This window comes from Carassius auratus, chromosome 2, assembly GCF_003368295.1.
Source record: "Carassius auratus strain Wakin chromosome 2, ASM336829v1, whole genome shotgun sequence".
NCBI lineage: Eukaryota > Metazoa > Chordata > Actinopteri > Cypriniformes > Cyprinidae > Carassius > Carassius auratus.
The window spans coordinates 24,083,364-24,104,956 of NC_039244.1; the positions used below are offsets into that span (position 1 = coordinate 24,083,364).

General features: G+C 34.6%; 1 protein-coding gene across 1 annotated transcript; it reads left to right on the plus strand.

Moving 5' to 3' along the window:
- Positions 1-2,284: 2,284 nt before the first annotated feature.
- Positions 2,285-10,804, plus strand: LOC113041150 (uncharacterized). The gene is made up of 15 exons (XM_026199522.1): positions 2,285-2,451; positions 2,649-2,807; positions 3,005-3,073; positions 6,122-6,307; positions 6,450-6,608; positions 6,752-6,823; positions 7,151-7,234; positions 7,324-7,410; positions 7,618-7,767; positions 7,856-8,014; positions 8,162-8,242; positions 8,348-8,497; positions 8,614-8,772; positions 8,882-8,980; positions 9,081-10,804. The coding sequence occupies exons 1-15, from the start codon at positions 2,285-2,287 to the stop codon at positions 9,277-9,279; spliced, it is 1,980 nt and encodes a 659-aa protein (XP_026055307.1). The 3' UTR covers positions 9,280-10,804.
- The last annotated feature ends 10,789 nt before the right edge of the window (positions 10,805-21,593 follow it).

Consider the following 21,593-nt stretch of genomic DNA (forward strand, 5'->3'; position numbering starts at 1 on the left):
TGGTTGGAATATGAGCTTCAAGTACAGGAAGACAATAGCCAGTACACTTGTTATACAAGGCAGGAATCTTCAGTGCGTGGCAGAGAGGTGAGAAGAGAGTCTAAGCAACTTCGCAGACCAACTACCATTCTACTTGGTACCGACAAGTCACATTCCACATCAATGTCGTCAGCCACGTCTAAACCAGTTTCAGTCAGAGAAGAGAAGGTGAGAGCTTATTGTCCATACTGTGGCCAATAATAAACACTATCTGAATGGCTGTGACAACTTCAAGCTTCTTAGCAAAGACCTGAAGATAGACTGGATAAAGACAAAGAACCGATGCTGGCGTTGTGGTCGTGGACATCAAGCAGCTAACTGCACACTAAAGACTTTCTGCCCAACCTGCAACAAGAAGCACCTTATGGAACTACATGATGTCAATGACCAGGTCAAGCCATCTCAGTCAAGTGCAGCTCCTTCCAGTGCAGTTTTATATGTTGACCGACCAACCTCCGGAATTAAAGTACTTCTCAAAGTGACCAAGGTTCTGATCAAGAATGGCAATGTGGCAATGGAGGCTTACGCCATATTAGATGATGGATCAGAGCGGACCATCATTCTGCATGATGCAGTGCAGAAATTAAGACTTGTGGGGGAGCCAGAGGACCTTGTACTTCGTACAGTGAGACAGGATACCCAGATCATTGACGGGGCGGCAGTGACTTTCACTGTGTCCCAAACTGTTAACCCCAGCAAAGCTTACAAAGAATCCGTAATGCCTTCACAGCCAAAAGCAACTCGTCTGGCAGAACATAACCCATTTAGTGTCCTGCAACAGAAATTTAAGCATCTTGCAGGGTTACCTCTACAACAACTTGACATGGTACATCTGTTATTCTCATTGGCTCTGATTGCCCTCACCTCCTCACACCCATAGAACCAGTCCGACTGGGGCCCCCTGGTGGGCCAGCCAGCAGTAAGAACATATCAAGGGCACAACCTGAACGAGCTACTGTTACCTGGTCCAACACTTGGTCCATCTCTCCTGGCAGTCCTTCTGCATTTCCGGGAGCACTCTGTTGCCATCAGTAGTGACATCCGCGGTATGTTCCATCAGGTATGCCTCTTGCCACAAGATAAACCTCTGCCTAGATACATCTGGAGAGACATAAAAAGAGTAGCATCCTCTGGCTCAGCGAAGGCCACCAAGAAAGCTCAGAATCAACACTTGGCCTGCACTGGAATTGCCAATCAGAACTTACCTAAGGCCAGTGACCAAGATAATCTCCTTTGACTGAATGACATTCCAATATATAGTAAGGCGGCTGTAAGAAAGGCCACCCCTTGAAAAGTGAACTCTTCCGAACCCTCCCGCCTGTGTTCGTGATTTGGACTGTTCCAAATCTTTCCACGGAGTGAGAAACCAAGACAGTATAGAGGCTGGATGTGTAGATGTGTTCATAGTCAATGTTTCATAGTTAAATTAGTTAGAAGTGGCCCGTTTAAGGATTGTGTGGATATATGTGTGCGTGCAACTAATCAATCACACGCATCTTTGCACAATAAATCACCCTGAAAGTACATTCCTGGTGTGAGACCTAATGTTCTGACCGGACACCCTGTAGCCGTTCTATGAATCCGAACCTGAGTTAGACAAGAGTAGTCAGCAGTTTTTTCACTTAGGCATTTAGCAGATGCTTTTATCCAGAGAGACTTACAGTGCATTCAGACTATACATTTGTGTGTACAGTATGTGTGTTCCATGGGAACTTGAACCACAACATTTTGGCGCTGCTTAAGCAATGCTCTACCACTGAGCCATAAAAAACTGAAATGTACAGCTGATTTACATGTTAATTTCTTTGGCTGTAAAATTTACTATTTAAATTAAGTTCACTAAATCAGACTATTATTTGTTTTGTAACACATTTTGATCTTTTAGGTTTCATTTGAGCAATCTCATGATTAGTGATGAGGAAAAGGGTTTGTTCAACATTTTCGGTCCTCTAGAAAGCCATTTGAAGAGTAAGTCATTGTTTCTTTTCCTTTGACTTAATTTTTTGGTGGTTGTGTTAACTAACTGTTTGGTAAAATCTATTGCAGGTTCAAGATGCACGACAGTGAAGAGAAAAATCCATCATTGATTCTTGCAATGGACAGATGGGCTTATCGATATAGCGTTAGAACACATGCATAAAATATCCTATGTTCTTTTTAATTATTTATTTTAAATTCAAAGACAAAGAAATGTAAATTCATAACCATTTTAAATCCTAATGTGTGTACATTTACTTTATTGAATATGAATTTTTCCAGATCTGGTAGCAATGGAGAGTCGGTACATCCACATCGACTGGACAAACCGGCACTGGTGAAGCTCATTCTCAGTTTCCCTCCTCTTAAAGGATCTAGTGCCAGTTGGGAGGTTCTTTTCAAAAGGCTTTACCAACTCATTCAGTTGACAGAACAGTGAGTTTAATGAATTAAACTGACTTCAGTTATAGTATTGTTTCAAAGTTAAAAATGTATAACATTAAGTCATAATTTCCAATAGCATCGATATCAGTTTACTTCAAACAGGGTGATGAATACAAGAATGCATGATTTGGTACAGTGGCCAGGGGAGAATCTAATAATTCTTCTAATACATGGATTCTTTTCGCTAGATGCCCAGATTTGGATGAGCATATGGATTCTCTGCTGCTATTCCTTCACTCTGTTCCCGGTCTGAAGGAAGTAAAAGTTTGGCTAAACAACCTGATTGAGAGCTGGGCGGCTGGTCTGTTCGCCCTCTTTCTGTCTTGTTCTAGCTTACTTCACTTGCAGTAAGAATAACAAAATGTTCAAAGATGTACAATGATGCAAATACCATATTATATTATTATTTGTATCCATTTCCATACAAATGCATTGCGACAGTACCATGATATATACCATGGTACTGTCGCAATGCATTTGTATGGAAATGGATGTATATGCTTTCTGTACTAAAAACTAAACTATATAAATTCTCTTTTGGTAGATTGAAAACCAGTATGTCTCTTGTTAGTGATGTGGAGAGTCTGGGTATAATGAGAGATGATGGAGTGAGGTAAGATAGTACCGCCGGTCCCCATACACAGTTTGCATAGGGTACATCTACGTATATAATAAAAAAAAAAGAATTTTATGATGAATACAGTTTGCAGTTTGCACCATCCCCGCATCTGCGCTCGCTCCCAATCTCGCTATCACCTCCTGTTTGCGGCTTAATACAAATGATCAAAATAATTAATGGACAACTAGGCTATATCTGGGAAAAGACATCAGCGCAGTCTGGTGTTCTGTCGATTTGTCCTACCCTGTTAGATTTTGCTAGTTCAAAGGTAAAGCACTGCGGTCACACTATCTGCGCTTCAAGGTTATTGCGCATCTTCTCAGCGGTGCGTGGTAGATTACGGAGCAAGCTGTACAAGACGCTACAGTCTTCTTATTTAGTAAATCCTCATTCGGTTGTCATATATATTTATATTCGTATTCATATTTATATTCACGTCCTTCTATTTATGTTTTCACCATTTATTTTACTATAATTATTCTTTTTATATTTACGTATTTTTGAGTTCAAATTATACTTTTTCCTTTTTTATGAGGAATGATGCTAAATTAATGCATCATTTGGATTATGTTTTCTACAACTGCCTTTCTTCTTACAGTTAACATTATTCTATATAAGTTGGATCCATAGATTTTTTTTATTTTTTTTAAATCATGTTTTAAGTGTTATAAGTACATTTTATCATTCAATCTATACCTGCTATTGTACGGTGTATTCTGTTTTTGCAGAGAAAATCAACATAAAGTGAGGGGGAAAAATATAAAAAATGATTAAAATAAACTGTTTTCATGCCATTTCACTGTTTATTATTAAATAATTGCATGCCAAAATAAAGAAAATCTTACAAAATTATTGTCTGAAATCTCCACTACACTCTTGTTCTACATGTCCATACTTACCACTGTGGTGATTTTCATATTATTTTACTATATCATTCTTTAATAATTGCATGCCGAAATCATGAAAAATAGTAAAAGTTTCACTCTATAGTCAAATTTTGAAAATTAATTAAAAAATCAAACTGTTTTCTGCAAACTCCACCAGACTCTTTTTGTACATGTCTCCAAGTACCACTGTGGTCATTTTCATATCATTTTACTGTATCATTCTTTAATAATTGCATGCCAAAATCATGAAAAATGTTTATCTTTTTCACTCATAGTCAAATTTGGAAACTCTGTGTAAATGAAACTCTGTGGTCATTTACATATAATTTTACTGTACTATTCTTAAATAATTGCATGCCAAAATCATGAAACATGCTATCTTTTTCACTATTTATTCATATTTGAAAATTCATTAAACATTTTAATAAAATTGTTTTCTGTAAACTCCACCACATCTCCCAAGGTACCACTGTGGTGATTTTCATCTTATTTTACTGAATAATTTTTTAATAATTGCGTACTAACGTCCTGACCTATGCTATTGACCTCGCTATATCCCCATAGAGACAAACCTGTAATCTTTTCTTTACTTTTGGCTGGCTTTGGGATAACCATGAGGTTTGGATATTGACTTTGTATTTGACATTACGTTTGGCTTAGTGAATGTCTTGGTAATTCTCCTCCTGCCTTGCGTGTGCAGTTTCTCTGTCTTTGACCCACAACATGAACAAGCCGTGACTTCCAAGTGAATTTTTACTAATATTAATATATTTTGAATAAACATTTATTAAGCCTATTCCAATTTAATATTTTATCTGGTCTTCCAGATACAACTTAAGTGTTGTACTATAAAAATGTCCATATTACTGTGCTTTTCCATTATCACTAATCTTATGTTATTGTCATTATGCAGCAAGATCATCACAGTCACAAAGGTAGTGCTGTTAGTATAGTGGTTGTAGTACTACTTTGTATATTGTGGCACATATCTTCAGTAAAGCAAGCATATATTTCCATCCGAAATGTTCTATGGCATCATTCTCATTTTCATGATGATGAATAAGTACAGTTACATGGACATTTTATAGTACAACACTGAAAGTTGTATCTGGAAGACCAGATAAAATATTAAACTGGAATAGGTTACATAAATGTTTATTCAAATTAACATATAAATATTAGTAAACATTCATGCACTCACACATTCATATACGATGCAGGAAGAGAGAAAGTAAGAAAAGAATGAGTATAAGAGAATGAAAATGTGAAATCCCAAATTTATAGGAATATGTGAAATTGTATAAACATGATCAACCATCAATCACTTATTAGGTTAAAAGTTTATTAAATTCACCAGTTCAGCTAGAATCTGGAGGTACTTGCGTTGCCTGTTTGTTAGGGGTTCCCTTCATTGTCTGGTTGCCGAAAGGGGTTTCCAGAGGTTGCTGATTGGCTGGAAGTTCAGACTAGGTGGCATTTCTCCTCATGGTTTTGGAGGAGCAGCTGGCGTGTAAGCCAGAGCACACACAAAGAGTGAAAAAAATCAAAGCTAAAAGCTATGACAAAAAAAAAGCATGACTGAAAAGCTAAAAAAAAAAAAAAAAAAGTGATGACTAAAATAAAAATTTGAGTGTTTAAAGTGGATTTTTGGACTCAAATGGTGCCTTTGCCAATTATAAGTCGGTGTGTTGCAATGTTTCTATGCCAATACATAGGTGGGGGAAGTCAATCCAAAGAGCTTGTGATCATGATTGCTATCATGGATTTACATGTGATGGTCATGCTGTGCATTTTTTTGACCATCAATCTTGATTACTTGCCTCAAAATTGATTATCTCCATCCTGAGTTGTTGTGATCAATGTGTTCTTTTGCGTTAATGTTGAAGGCTGTTCTGTTAAAGAGTTGGTTACTTAGGCTTGCTTCAGACTGGCTGGTGCTAGAAACTGATTTACGAACGTCCCGCTGTCTTTGGGCCTTTCTTTGGAATTCAGCTTTTCGTGTTTCAATCATGGCCTTGATCGAATGTTTGATTTGCTGATACCCTACAATCACTAGCTTTCTGACAAGTCTGGAAATTCAGAGAAAATACAATTTCTTAAACTCTTCTCTTACTTTTAATGTTTTTAGTAGCGGTTGTCCTCTGTTGTTTTGCAGGCTCTCTGTTGGCTGTAATCATCTGAAATATATAGATGACTTCTCTGATATCAACCTGTTTAAACCTCCAGAGCACAAAGTGCTTCCCTGCATAAGCATCACTTTAACAGATGACTCTGAGAATGCAAATGCTGACTGGAGGAGATTCTTTCAGGCCTACAACCAGCTAAAAGACCTGACTGAGTTGTAAGTCAATGTTTTCACCAAAGAGAGTGTTTTTATATCTGATTGTTAAATGGTGAGAATGACCGATAAATAGGCAATGTTTTAGTTCAAAATTATTTAAAAAAATCTGTTTCTGTGTTTTTTTGTTGTTGTTTTTTTACAGTTCTTTAGAATATGATGAGAGTGTGAGTGAGCTGATCTCTGTCCTGCACTCGGTCTCTGGTCTTAAAGAATTGGATCTTTTCTTCAGATTCATGACTGTGGATGGAGCATCCAGAGTCCTGGACCTCATTCAGACAAACACCAGTCTGACTACATTAAAGTGAGAATTTACTTTACTTTTATTTACACAGTACACATAACTGGGTGTTTGCAGCCTCTCAGTGAATAGTATATGCACAATGAACCATTTGTGAATTTAATTTCATGATGGCAAAATCTCATATTATTATTTTTGTGACTTAGTTTTGTGACAGTCAAGCGGCCTGAGATAAGTAAGGCTAACATCAAGAAGGACTGCAGGAATGAATTCTTCTGGTAAGGCAGTAGTGATACCTGTTTTCTAGATGAGCTGTATCAATGAAGACTAACTAAAGCTTTATTAAAGAACACATTTTAATTAGAGCATACAGAGAGAAAGTTAAAGAGAGAGAGAGAGAGAGAGAGAGAGCTGAAGAACTAACTCAATCTCATTACTCGTCATCCAGCTTCATCTAGTGATGTTATTAAGCAATACAATTATTAATGTGTAACAAAATACACCATAATATAACTTTTAATTAATAACCGGTCATTAACAAACATGCCTAATGGATTTGTAGTTTTCGAGTATGAACATACATTTACAAAAAAATTTAAACACAGGGCTCGGTCTGCAGGAGAGATATCAGATGACAGTGATGAAGATGGCATATCCCCTCCTCTCAGTGACTGCAGCGATGAAATCAAGTGAGAATCATCTACTGTTCAAATCATTACTTCCCTTACAACACCATACTGTCTGCTGAGAAACTTATTAGAGGCTATGTGTTTTTCAGCCAGAGTGATTCTTATGAACTGGACAGCGTGGAGCGTGTTGTCTGCTCAGATATCAGGATGTGGAGGAGATTATCAGGGCAATGCAGGTAACATAAACTGTTCAACAGAATGTTATTTTATGAGATGAGTCTATTTAGAACAAATAAGATCAGTTAGGAGTGGTCCAGAAGGCAGTACATTGCTTACAGTAATCAAAAAACATTTGTGTAGCAAATAGGAACATTTTATTTCACTGTTTTATGAATCTTTGTGTATGGTTTTGCTGGCCAGCTCAATTTCTGTTTGTATTTCAGGGTGTCTTTGAAGTGCACCAGCTCCAGTCCCAGGACAAAGTCGCTGTTCTCAGAGATAGAGCTCATCCTGTCTGAAAACTCAGAAAAAACTAGCAGTGACTGGAAAAACTTTCTAAAAGCATATATCCAATGCAAAGGGATCTCTATAATGTAAAAAGAATCACTGGATATTTTGGTATTTACCATGAAACTGAATGTTAAATAATAATTTTGTTAATCATTTTCCATGCAATAACAGAAGTCCTACATTTGAGGAGAGTGTGGATGCTCTGCTGTTGTCCCTGCACTCGATGTCTGCTGTGAACGAGGTGCGACTGACCACCGAAAGACTGACCGAGAACTTGGCTGTGAAGATCTTCTCCATGTGTCACACAGCTCCCAGTCTCCATAACATCTGGTATATATTCATTATATTTTAACATAACAACATCATCATCGTCGTCATCATCATTTTATTCTCTTATACTGGAAGATCAACTTAAAGCAGGCAATGATCAGATAGCAAAGTACATTTAAGTACATTTTTTAAATATCAACCTGTCAGTTTGCAGGTGGAGTACAGTAATACACACAGTGAGCTCAGTGTGTGTTCCTCTCTCAACATCACCAGAAACACAGACTCCACGTAAGTTTATCCCTGACGGTACTGGTTGTAAAGAAATGACAAAGATTTCTAATATAACCATAGAAAAATTAACTTGGGACTTATCTAGTTGTCTTTTATTTCAAGCTTGACAGTCGACATTCAGTTGGCCAGTGATAGCATGATTGAAACATCTCCATCATTCATTTCATTCATATCGCCATGTTCAGAGATATCTAAACTGGACGGACAGGAACTCTTTGAAACTCTTGACATCCTTAAAGGTTTAGAAGATGGGTAAGGATTCGGCCATTTCATTATTTACCTGAAAATTAATTGTTTGCTTCTAGTTAAACACTTAAAATATGCACTGTATATATTCCTCAAGTTTAATTATTATTCCCATAATCTAGATGTGAAGAGCATGAAGAGCTTGTGGGCGATTTGATGTCCACTTTGCTCTCCGTTTCTGGTCTGCAGAAGGTCAGACTCAAGATCAGCAGTCTAACGGAGAACTGGATGAAGAAGTGTCTGTTCTTAACTGAAGTCTGTCCCAGTCTTCAGGAGATCAGGTATCAGGATGTTTAAAAGAAATTGCTGTTTGTCCTTGAATGCACTTTTTGTGTTATTTAGAATTTAATAAAAAATTGAAAGAATGTTATTGAAATGTAAATTTTTCAGATTTGACTGCATAGAAAGTGGTGGCTTGTTGTTGGAGGAGGTAGAGAGGATTCTGCAGAGCTCTCAGATGGATACAGATTGCAGGATAATTATCACAGGGTCTGTTCTATAATACTACTTAACCATTTTTTATTTCTAGTTTTATTATCACCTATTGCTCCATTAATGGTTTAATAATTGATGTTCAATCTCTTTGAAGGATGAAGCGCAGTAAAGCCATGAATGGGTGCACTGCAGTCATGATGGACACATCCAGATCATCATCAGCCTGTGATCAGAAAGTGAAAGTCAGCTTTTTCAGGGACTCTCTCACAAGACGGTTCACAATAGACAACATTGAGACAGAAGACACTAATGATGACGACCCTGAGGATGAAGACATTATCTTTTATTATTGATGAATGCCAGAAAATGAATCCAATATTAAGATTGTTTAGTAAAAATACATAGTTCCATATATTTCTATTGAGCCTGTCCTCCAACAAAAAACGACCATATAGGTTTGTGCAAGCACCTTATTTCGACCTATATTTATGTTTTAAGGTTAAGGCAAAAAATAATGGCAGTATCGCATTGGGTCTGTCATCATGAAATGACGTATAATGTCATTACCAATCAAAACGCACATTTATTAAAGTGCAATGTGTGGGCTTTTTACACCGATCTCACAGTATTTCTTACATATTTTACTAGGTGGCTTATTTGTTCGAATGAACACACCTAACCCCACCCCTAAACCTAACCCTCACAGAAATCATGCTAAATTATGATTTATTGAGCAGATACATTTTCGTTCATGTCCGTTCCCTTGGATCGAACCCATGATTGCATGATTACAAATCAAGGTATATAACGCAATAATGTACCAACTGAGCTACACGAAACGCAAATCAGAGTGCAAATAAAAGAGTACAAAACATTAATATGAAAACGACCTTTTTCCCATAGGGGCGCAATTCTAGTATACGCTCTGATGGGTCGTATTTCAGAGATTTGGACAAACAACCTATACGAGGGTATTGGTTGGAGGACAGGTTGTATTTATTAGGCATTTATTAGGCTTTATTAAACTTAAAGGCATATTCATCTGTAAATTAAACAAATATTATACCAAGAATAACATATTTGAAAAGTTAACCTTAGTGCTATAAATCTATTAAAAAAATAACTAATCAATCACACATTTTTTATACAATTAATTGTGATTAATTGCATATTAATATATTTATGTTATCATAATTTCACATTGAACCTCCAAATGAATGAGCAAATAACAAAGACGGTATATTATAAATACGGTTTAATGTTATCTTTTTTCCAAGTAGCCTAATGTTAATGAAGGCCAGTATCAGTATACCAGTAATGTTACTGATATCTCTTACATTCATTTTCTCTCAATTTTAGCCAATAATTATAGCCTTTCAACATTACAGTATAACTGAAAGCCATTATTTTTTAACACTTAATAGGCTCTGAAAAATGACAACTCTAAATCTAAGTGAACTTAAAAACAGTCTTCACATAAACTACATTTTTTATGTATAAACTATAAAATGAATATAAATTAATCTTTATTCAAACTACAAAAGTTAATTAGCGACTATAGAGCAGTGGAGTGATTTTTCTTTTCTTTTTTTGTTCTTTGATTTACATCAATGACAGACTTTATCAGGCTTCACTTTAAAAGCAGCGCTATCTCTTTCAAACCTGATCCACAATAATTTTGGACTGGTTTAAGACTGTGTTTACGAGGTAACTCACCATAACTGCACATTTTAATTTCACATTTTAATGATTGTGTGCGTTTTTGCCTGCTGAAGCAGCTCTGTGTATGTGGAAAATCGAACGCGCAGCCTTTCAAACTCCATTTGACAATAAACTTTGGAAAATTATTAATTTTGTGAACTTCAATTAAAATTGTGAAAGCTCAAACTTGTCTCACTTGATTTTTTTTCGGTTTACAATTCTAATCTTAATGTAGTATAACTGAGACATATGCATGCAATGTAATATGTACTTTAAATGAAATGTTGTAGTTTATTTCTTTCTCTGTGTTCAACCCCAACATTTTTCTTTATTTTATTTTTTTCTTGTTTCTCAGGTCAGAACACCGTTCATTCCCTTTGGAATAATGGGGAAAATTTATATAATACATATTAAACACTAATAATTTACCATCATTGAGAAAATTGAATACAACCAGTAAATACAAATCAAAAACTGTGACGATTCGCGCACCAGAGAGACACAGGAGAGAGTAGAGATCCAATGGCTGGTATGTATTAATCAAGACAGGGTAATCCAATTCTTGGTCAAACAAGCAGAGGTCAAGCCAAACAGACAGTCCAAAAAATAAACAAAACAAATAAACAAAGGAGGGAACAGGAAAGGAACTCTGAAGACGAGAAGACGATGGGGAATCCTCCAGTTTCCTCCAGTTAATTTTCTCATGGCAGCCATGGAGATCATGACTGCACTGATAACTCTACCGTACAAAAACGCAACACAGTTTTTTATTTTATTTTATTTTTTTATTAATGATCTTCAGTCTTCGCGGGGTTTAACCAGACGGTTACACGAGCTCCACCAATCAGATGCATCACTGTGGGATTGTGTGATTGTTCACGATTCTGGGTAATGAAGTAGCCTACTTATCCAAGACATCGTGAATAAAAGGCATTTATCTCAAAACAAAGTTAGTGCCCCATGAACTTCTGGTGTTTATATAAGCATATACTATCGCTTAGTACAGCCGTAGCTGTTTTTAAGTCTACCATGTATGGTTATGTTTTTTTGGCTTATTTCCCAAATGTCAATGCAGAAATTTTTGTGTTAAGACAATTTTTTATTTATTTTTATTTTAGTAATTTCCCTTAAATGATTACCTTAATGGAGCATCTGCGGTCGAACATGACTCCTGGACTGTGCATAGACAAACAGCCTCTAATTGCAGCCCGTTAAACGGAGCAACGTGTAAGTTTAATACTCTGTTGTGGTTCCTTCATAAGAAGTAAGTTATGCCCTCCCATACGGTTGCACTTTGCCTAAGTTAGAGGGTATGTGTTAGCTTCAACTACCTCTTTGTCAACGCAGTTTTACAGCGGTAAGCTTTAAAACCTTCTTGTTCTTGTTAGTGTTGTTATTCAAATTACTCTTTCCTGTTGTTTTTTCTATTTTGTTTTCTGTTTTTTTATGCAAATGCAAGACTTTGAGTTTAACTCTTTAAGTATTATTTCATTAAACACTCGTGGCTTGAGAGATCTCACTAAAAGAAAAGCCTTATTCTTATACTGTAGAAGAACCAATGCTGACTTAATACTGTTACAAGAAACTCATTCCTGTGAGAGTGATGTTCGTTTTTGGAAATCACAGTGGGGTGACAAGGCCTACTTTAGTCACGGATCTAACCATTCCGCAGGAGTTCTCACTTTGATTAACAAATTTAAAGGAGACATTATTGAATCGTTGATTTAGATGGAAGGAAGATGGGTTATTATTGTCATTAAACTTGATAATGCTACTTTTATAATATGTAATATATATGGCCACAACTTAAGATCTGCCAACAAGTCTCTTATTCTCTTATTACAGAAGAATATTGAAGCTTTGAAAAATAAATATCAACAAGCCTTTATTATTATTGCTGGAGATTTTAATGATGTATTGGATAATTCAGCTGATAGATTTCCTCCTAAAATGGGCCTCACTAATACTATTATCTGTACTTTGTGTGATTATTTTCAAATTGCAGACGCACGGCTCTATTATCATCCTGATTTAAAGGAATATACTTGGAGCAATAACTTGTTGTCCTCTAAATCTAGAATATGCTTTTTTTTTTATTTCTCAACAGTTACTGCAATATGTGTCTGATGTCAGTCACCAATATGCTCCTTTTTCTGACCATTTAGTAATTAAGATAATTTTGCAGACTAAACACAGGGAAAGTACTGTCCGTGGCTACTGGAAATTGAATAATAATCTGCTAAAAAACAAAAATTTTAATGTTGAAATCAAGGAATTAGTTGAAGGAATTTTTTCAAATGATGAATTTGAGTCTCATGGTGCTAAATGGGAATATTTTAAATATAAAGCAAGATTATTAGCAATTAAAAGATCTAAAACTTTAAAAATGGTTAATGCTGATAAGGAAACTGACTTGCTAATTAAAATGAATACCTTAATCAAAAAAGAGAATCTCTCTGTTATAGAAATTAACCAGTTAAAAACTTTGCAATTGGAATTAGACCATATATATTTAGAAATAGTTAAAGGTGCCTTTGTTAGATCCAGAGCAAAATGGATTGAGGAAGGAGAGAAAAATACGAGCTTCTTCTTTTCACTTGAAAAAAGGAATTTTAAAAAGAAAAGCATCTCTGCATTACAGATTAACAATTCAATTTCTAAACACCCTGAAGAAATTGAGAATTTTGTTACAAACTTTTATAGGAACCTGTACTCCCCTGAGTTACAGGCAAACCGAAGTAAGTCATACCTGCAACAGATTAAGAACTATATACCTCAAATAAGTGATGAATTTAAGTTATCCTGTGAGGCTCCTGTTTCATTAAATGAAATTAGAGATGCAATGAAATCAATGAAAAAGGGAAAATCACCTGGCTCTGATGGCCTAACTTTAGAATTCTTCATACATTTTCGGGATTTTTTAGAACAACCTTTTTTCTTAATGCTTCAAGAATTTATAAACAATGGTACAGTGACTCCTACTATGAAACAAGGGGTAATATCTCTCATCCCCAAACCAGACAAAGACGATAACTGGCGCCCTTTCACTCTTCTTAATTTTGATTATAAATTAATTGCTTCCATATTCGCCAAGAGATTAAAACAACATTTACCTCACATTATTAATGAAACACAGACTGGATTTATGAAAGGTCGTCATATTAGTTGTAATACTTGATTTGTTTTGGATCTTATTGATTATAGAGATGAAATCAAGTCTGATGCTATTATCTTATTCCTCGATTTTTATAAGGCCTTTGACACTGTAAAACACCAGTTCCTTATTAACTCTTTAGAGACCTTTGGATTTCCTTCAGAGTTCATAAATATTGTTCAAATGTTGTACAAAGAAATAGATAGCTGTATAATTTTAAATTCACGTACATCACCAAGGTTTTCCTATTCTTCGAGGAATACGTCAAGGTTGCCCTTTAAGTCCTTTTTTTATTTCTATTTGTTGTAGAAATATTATCCATAGAAATTTTGCACAATAATATCTTTACTGGCCCTAATATCTTTAACAGAGAGATTCGAATTTCACAATTAGCAGATGATACTACTTTATTCTTGAAGGATAAACAGCAAGTTTCTCCAGTCTTAACTATAATCAATGATTTCTCTAACACTTCTGGGCTCAAACTTAATTTAAATAAATGTGAAATTATTTGCTTATTTGATACTGTAGAAAATGAAATTGAAAATATACCTTTAAAAATGAACTTAAATATTTGGGAATTCATATAACAAAAAATTTAATTAGTAGACAATTTCTGAATTTTTCTCAAAGGCTAATGAAAACAAAATATATTTTTAATAATTGGCTCCAAAGAGATTTATCAATTTTAGGCAGAGTTTTCTTATCCAAAACAGAAGGATTATTCAGATTTGTGTACCCTTCCCTGTCTTTAGCTGTAGATAATCACACTTCCAAAAATATAGATAAGATTTTCGTTGATTTTATTTGGAGCAATAAATCTCACAAATTGAAGAAATATGTTTAACAAACAAAAGGAGTGATGGGGGTCTTGAAGTCTTGAATTTTGATGATACTAACAATACATTTAAAATTAATTGGATGAAAAGATGTTTGCCTGGGTCAGATTCTTTGTGGTATTTTATTCCTATTAATATATTTAAGAGGCTTGGTAGCCTCTCTTTTTTGATGAAATGCAACTACTCTACTGGTAAATTAGGCTACCTATTAAATTGGCTAGATTTCATCAACAAGCATTGTTAGCCTGGAAACTGGTTTACAACCACAACTCTTCCCCCCACAAAGGCATATTATGGAATAATATGGATATTAAAATTAGGAACAGATCTATTTTTTTTTGATAAATGGTTTGATAAAAAAAAAATTTTTGTTGCTGATCTTTTAAACTCTAATGGTGATTTGTTATCTTATGAATGCTTTTATATCCATCAATGTCCCATTCCGTTTAAAGAATTTAACTCTGTTATAAAGGCGATTCCTGCTGGTTTAATGTGTCTAATGAAAGCTTCCCTTTCCTATGAGTCATGCACAAAACAACTCTCACAGTTATGTTTGGGAGGAGTTTCGCTTTTAAGTAAAGAATGTAATAATACATTTATTCGTCAACTTTCTCAATCTCAAACCTCAATTTCTCCAAAAGGGAAGTTTTTTTGGGGTTCTAAAATAGCTAATATTAATTGGAGGAAAACATGGTTATTACCATATAAGTACTGCATACCGAATAAAGTGAAAGAAGTGCACTTTAAAATTCTGCATAATATATACCCTTGCAATGCATTTGTGTCTAAATTCTGTGATGAAGCTGATATATGTACCTTCTGTAAAAAAGAGAGTGAAGACAGTTGCCATTTATTTTTCTCATGCAATGTTTCATCACTTTTCTGGAAAGATTTGAGTGTTTACTGTTTTTCTAAAGTTAAAATGAATTGTAATTTACTCATTAAGGATGTTGTTTGTTTTTTTTTGAAAACCCAAACAAATCTTTAGAATCATCTGTTAACTTTCTTATCCTTGTTGCAAAGTTCTATTTTCACAAACAAAGAATTCTTAAGAAAAAAACTAATTTTATAGAATTCTTATGTTAAGTAGAATATTTAATTAAATCACTAAGACTAATTAATAACAAAAAATGTGTTTATTTTTTGAGGAGATATGATGGGATCTTTCATGTACAATGATTAATACTTGATTTGTTGTATTTTTGTTTCTTTTTTCTTTCTCTTTTTTTTCTTTTTTTGTATCTTTCCTTTTCTTCCATTAGTTCTGTTGACTTTGGATGTATTGTTGATACATTTTATGTAATGTATGCTAAAGAAGAAATAATAAAACAAATGTGATTAAAAAAAAAAAAAAAAAAAAAAAAGACTAGAGGAATTCTAGTGCACGGTGAAGTGTCTAAGGGCAAGTGAGCCCACTAGTGGACACCCAGGGAAACAGAGACTAGACAACGTGACAAAAACTGACACACTGGTAGTATGATTTTTATTTTGATAGCACTCTATAGCCTATAGATAAACTCACAATAACAAATATAACTGATAAGCCTTTATGGATCCAGTGAAAATTTTAATATTATGCACTGATACAGTGCACAGTGAGAATATAGTACAATTGATATGTTATATTAAAAAGTACATGTAGTACAACTTGAAGTAAAGTGAATAATATGAAAAGGGAGAACAACGGTACATACGTGATATAATAGATTTATAATAGCACAAATTATATGTATAATATGAATAATGCCATAATAAATAACTGAACAACAATAGATTAATAATTACAAGAATATGTAATATCAAGGGTGGAGTAATACAGAATAGACAAAAATTAAGAATAAATTAATAGTAAATTATAGAGTAAAATAAATAATTGTGAAATGTAATTTTAAAATACTATTTGTGTAATAATTATTAAACAAATTAAAGACACAACTATATACAAACTCGAGGAGGCTGAGGCGGCTAATAAAACACGTCATAACCAAACGTTAGGTGATTGGCTTACAGGTACACCAATGATTTTAAACTTCAGACAAACGCCCGCCACGAGAAAGTAAACGCTTGTCAATTATGCCCTTCCAGACAGAAAGCAAAGCGAAGTAGCAGAGTTTGGTATTACCAGGCTAGTGCTTGTGCATTAAAGGGACAGTGAGTAGGAATTACTCCCATCTAGTGGTGAAATTGTATTTTGCATTCAAACTAAGTTTGCTCTCCAGCGCCTCGCTTTTTCAAATGCGCGTTGCATCTATGGTAGGCGATATGTACCAAAAAGCTTTGACAGGATGTCTTCTAATAGCACTTCGTCGAGTTTTCCTTCAGGTGAACAGGTGTGTTATTTCAAACAAACTGCAACATGACAACTAACAAACGAATGTTACAGTATGAATTACTGACTGTGGAAAACATGAAATATTGTAATTAGTAGTTATGTCTTCTTTATTCGTTATATTTTCTGAATTATGTGCATTGTTAGATATAAAAAAAAATATTGTAATATAGATTGTAACACTGACTTACCTGTCGAGAAGAAAACTGGCCACTTCACCGTCTCTTTTGAAATCTTTATCCAGCATTAGCTCTTTCCACCTAGAAAAAGCTTCCCCGACATTAACTCTTGTTTTCTGTAATCTACGGTCACGTTTCCTTTTACGTTCTATTTTTGACTGTTTTGGCGACGATGTTTTCTTCTCCTGTGGCGCGGCATATGTATGGTCCATAACAAGAATGCAATCCAGACTTTTAAACTTGCCGGTGCAGTTTCAAGCGCCTCTCACTGCTCTGCACCTGCGTTTCTGGCTCTGACCGAAAACGCGCTGTGGAAACGCGTTGGCTTAGTACTTTTTGTCCCTCTCTGCTATTATAGTTTTGCAAGATGGCGGAACTACATGGAAGCCTCCGTCAACCTACCCGTCCCATGTATATAAAGATAATAAATTCTTCATTTACAAGGATTAGTTTAAACATTGGCATAGGTATTTGTACACCATTGAGGGCATATTTATGAATAAAAATATTGATTTTAGATAATAAAATACCTAAAAAGTTACTTATTGTCCCTTTAAACACAATGTTATTCACTAAATAGTATTAATAAAGTAATCTTATACAGTTAGGCAAGAATCAAGGGCTTCAGTTGAATGAATTATAAAGAAAAAAAAAAAAAACTATAAAAGTAGACTAGTTGATTATTTTAACTTGAAAATTAGGAACTGCATGCTAAATGATGAGCTTTAATAATACTCAACTAACTGGAGTGGGAAACTAACTCATAATCATAAGATCAAGCTGTGTTGGTTTTAGCGCTTCGTGAATCGTGATACTGAAACAGTCACATGGTTTTCTGGCAATGAGACTTCATGTATCATAAATCATGTGTCACTGACTAAAGGAAACCAAAGTTTGCAAGTGGGAAACACATTGACTGAAGCATTGTGTCAAACATAACGGACTTCTTTTCAAGTGTTGTGTAATATGTATGTGGTATTATAGCATCACATTGTTTGTTGTTTTGTAGCTTGTTTACTGGCTAACAGATTTGTATAAAACGGAGGTGCCCACTTTTTAATATGATGGGCCAAAAGTAAATATTGTGTTATATAAATAAATATATACCACTATATACCACACACAAAAAAGACAAAAAGAAGGAAAAACTATTTCTTGTGTTTTCCTTTGTGGATGAAACCTTTCCCATTTGTTCTTTTTGGTTTTCCTTTCTGAGAATCAGTTTAAAGGAGAGCTGCACCTCTTACGTTTCATCTTTGGGATGTGTCTCTGTGGAATAAAATTTATTTATATCTGAAATATCAATTTTATTTTCTTCACTCTACTAAAGAGTGATCATAGATTGTTTCTGAGTGCTTTAGTTTGCTGCAATGTGCTTGAGTTTGTGATGAGCTGAGTGATAACAGGAAATCTATTTTTGTATGTGTGCTAGACCCTTGTGATACAAAAATGTTATTTTAGTTTCTTAGATACCCTGGCTACTTAAAAAATTATTTGCATTAGATTTTTAGAAACTCATCTGCAGGACATAGTTGAACACCTCAAGTGGACATATATGTTGAATAGGAATTATGAGTGGATGAGATCAAAGCATCTGCATTTGATGAAGTTATAAATGTTAAGTTGGGGTTTTCCTTTTTGGTCTGACTCTGCAGTCAACTTGGATGACTGTACGACTGTCACCTTTTCTTGCAAGAAAATAAATATTTAAAAGATTTTGTCTAAAACCTTTATTAAAATGAAAAAAAAAATTCCACCACAGTGTCTTAAATGAAGCTGTTCATTCTGATGATACACTGACTTCTAATAAGGTGTATGGCTTCGGTTTTCTTTCCAGATGTCTGTTCTGTACATTTGATGAGTGAAACACTGCAAAAAGGACAGATTTCTATAGAGTGAGAATCATGCCAAAACCTCACACACACACAAAACGTGTTTTACTTACACCCAACGATTCACAAACTTCACACTCAGTGTGGTTTGCAAATCCAAAACATCACTCACAAACTAATGCATTTTGTTCTGCAAATAAAAAACGTAGCTATCAAACAAATAAAGTATGTTTAACATATACAAAGAAACGTATTTCTTCAATGACAAAAAATATCCTCCAAGTACAAACTAAAATCTTTCAAGTACAAAAAAAAAAATCCTTCAATTAAAAGAAAAAGCTTCAAGTACAAAACAAATTTCTACAAGTACGAAAAACTGTCACGTGACTTTTGGCACTAATTTTTCGCCTTGCTTATCCACACGCAAATGCCTTCAGATCCACACACATGCTAGTAAACTGTCATGTAATTAGAAGAAACGCTAGCGTGAGGGACGATTTGAACACGATGAGCGGCCAACAGGTGAGTTTGCAGTCATTGCTGGTGAAAAATCAGCCTGAACGGGTTGTTATTCACTATAACAACTGCCTCGCAATACGTGATCCCGCTTATTACATTGCACAAAATATTGATTTAAAAATGAGTTTATTGATTATAAAAACGATTCTATTGCTTCCGCTAAAAAAAATAGTCCGTTCCGCGTCCATAGCAACAGTCAACATAAGATATAGCAGAAGCTTCACCACTATTTCTCTTTACATCTCTCCTCCTCTTATAGTACAAGCCAACACAACTGAGGGGTTGTGAATATGGGTTGTAATGGTTCAGGTACATTTGTGCAATAGAATATATTCATCAGAAAAACGCAAAAAATTTGCAATGCATAAGCACTATAAAAAATTTTGTAGCAGACACTTGATAAGACAGGCTACATTAATGCTAAATTACATCTAGCTGCACAACATATCAGGGGCGTAGATTATGCGGGGGACGCCGGGGACGCCCCCCTCCCCCACACACTTTTAATATCATGGAAATTAATCCCCCGCACTTTTTCGGTCAAGTTTTTCTCATTGAGGTTTTCAAGAGCTGGTGTGAATAAATATAGATTTAAACTCAAAGAAACAGGATAGTCTGCATATGATTTGATATTTAATTCGGACCCAGAAAACAGCGAGATGGACATCACAGAGCGCAAACACTCCTGCATTGTGGGTTTCATTCATTCTCGAAGCCGGAGCGTGCTCTCGCGCAGAAAGTCATTTCAGGAAGATCCAAATATGGGCAAAAGCGTCCAGCTATCGCTGTATGAAAACGGTTTTAACACAGAAAAAAAGCCCAGAAACTTTTGCAAACACTAAGACATACATACGATTGCAACAATATATGGTTTTTCAAGTAATCTCCAGCAGGTGATAAATAAAGGATGAACAATGCATACCAATTGACATATTCTGCCTTATTATGTGATAAAAAAATTTTTGTAGTAAATAAACAAATCATTATTATTTGTTATTATCCAGCAGTTATAGATTTCTAAGCCATTTAAAAGCTAGAAATTTGAGAAAAATTAAAGTTGCCTATAGTATCCACTACCAGTCAAAAGTTTAGCTTGTTAATATTTTTTAAATAAGTCTCTTCTGTTCACCAAGCCTGCATTTATTTGATCCAACGTAAAGCAAAACAGAAAATTGTGAAATATTTTTACAATTATATTACAAAAAAAACACACACACATTATGATAATGTTGAAACCAGCGGAGTAGTTTTTTTTTTTTCAGGTTTCTTTGATCAATAGAAAGTTCAGAAGAACAGCATTTAATTTGAAATAGAAATCTTTAGAAAAATTACTTTATCATCACTTTTGATCAATTCAAAGTGAAGTTGAAGTGACATTCAGCCAAGTATGGTGACCCATACTCAGAATTTGTGCTCTGCATTTAACCCATCAAAAGTGCACACACACAGCTGTGAACACACACCCGGAGCAGTGGTCATCATTTATGCTGCGGTGCCCGGGGAGCAGTGGTGTTGCTGGCCTGAGAATCGAACCCACAGAAGACTCCTTGCTAAATATAAGTGTTAATTTTTTTCCTAAAAACAAAAATTATTTATTGACTCTAAGCTTTTGAATGATATAATGTATTATGTTGCAAAAGCTTTTTATTTCACATAAATGCTGATCTTTGGATCCTTATATTCATCAAAGATTACTGATTTTTTTTTTTTTAAATGATGTTTGAAATATTGATAATGAGCAAATCAGCATATTATGATTTCTGAAGGATGTGACACTGAAGACTGGAGTAAAAATGCTGAAATACAACTTTGATCACACGAATAAATTACATTTTAAAATATATTCAAATATGGAAAATAGTTATTTTAAATATAAAAATATTTCACAATATTACTGTTTTTGCTGTACTTTGGATCAAATAAATGCAGGCTTGGTGAGCAGAAGAGACTTCTTTAAAAAACAAAATATCTTACAGTTAAAAACTGTTGATAGTTAGGCTATATAGATTACAGAAATGTTATATATAATTTCTGTCCCCCTCAGTGCCGAAAAGATGGCTACGCCCCTGCAACAAATAATAATAATAAATTTATGCTAAAGTAAAATAACTTAA

Coding starts and splice junctions, on each gene's coding strand:
- LOC113041150 (XM_026199522.1), top strand. CDS start 2,285: ATGAATTTTTCCAGATCTGGTAGCAATGGAGAGTCGGTACATCCACAT. Junction 7,768..7,855: donor TGCAAAGGGATCTCTATAAT/GTAAAAAGAATC, acceptor ATGCAATAACAG/AAGTCCTACATTTGAGGAGA. Junction 8,243..8,347: donor ACCAGAAACACAGACTCCAC/GTAAGTTTATCC, acceptor TTTTATTTCAAG/CTTGACAGTCGACATTCAGT.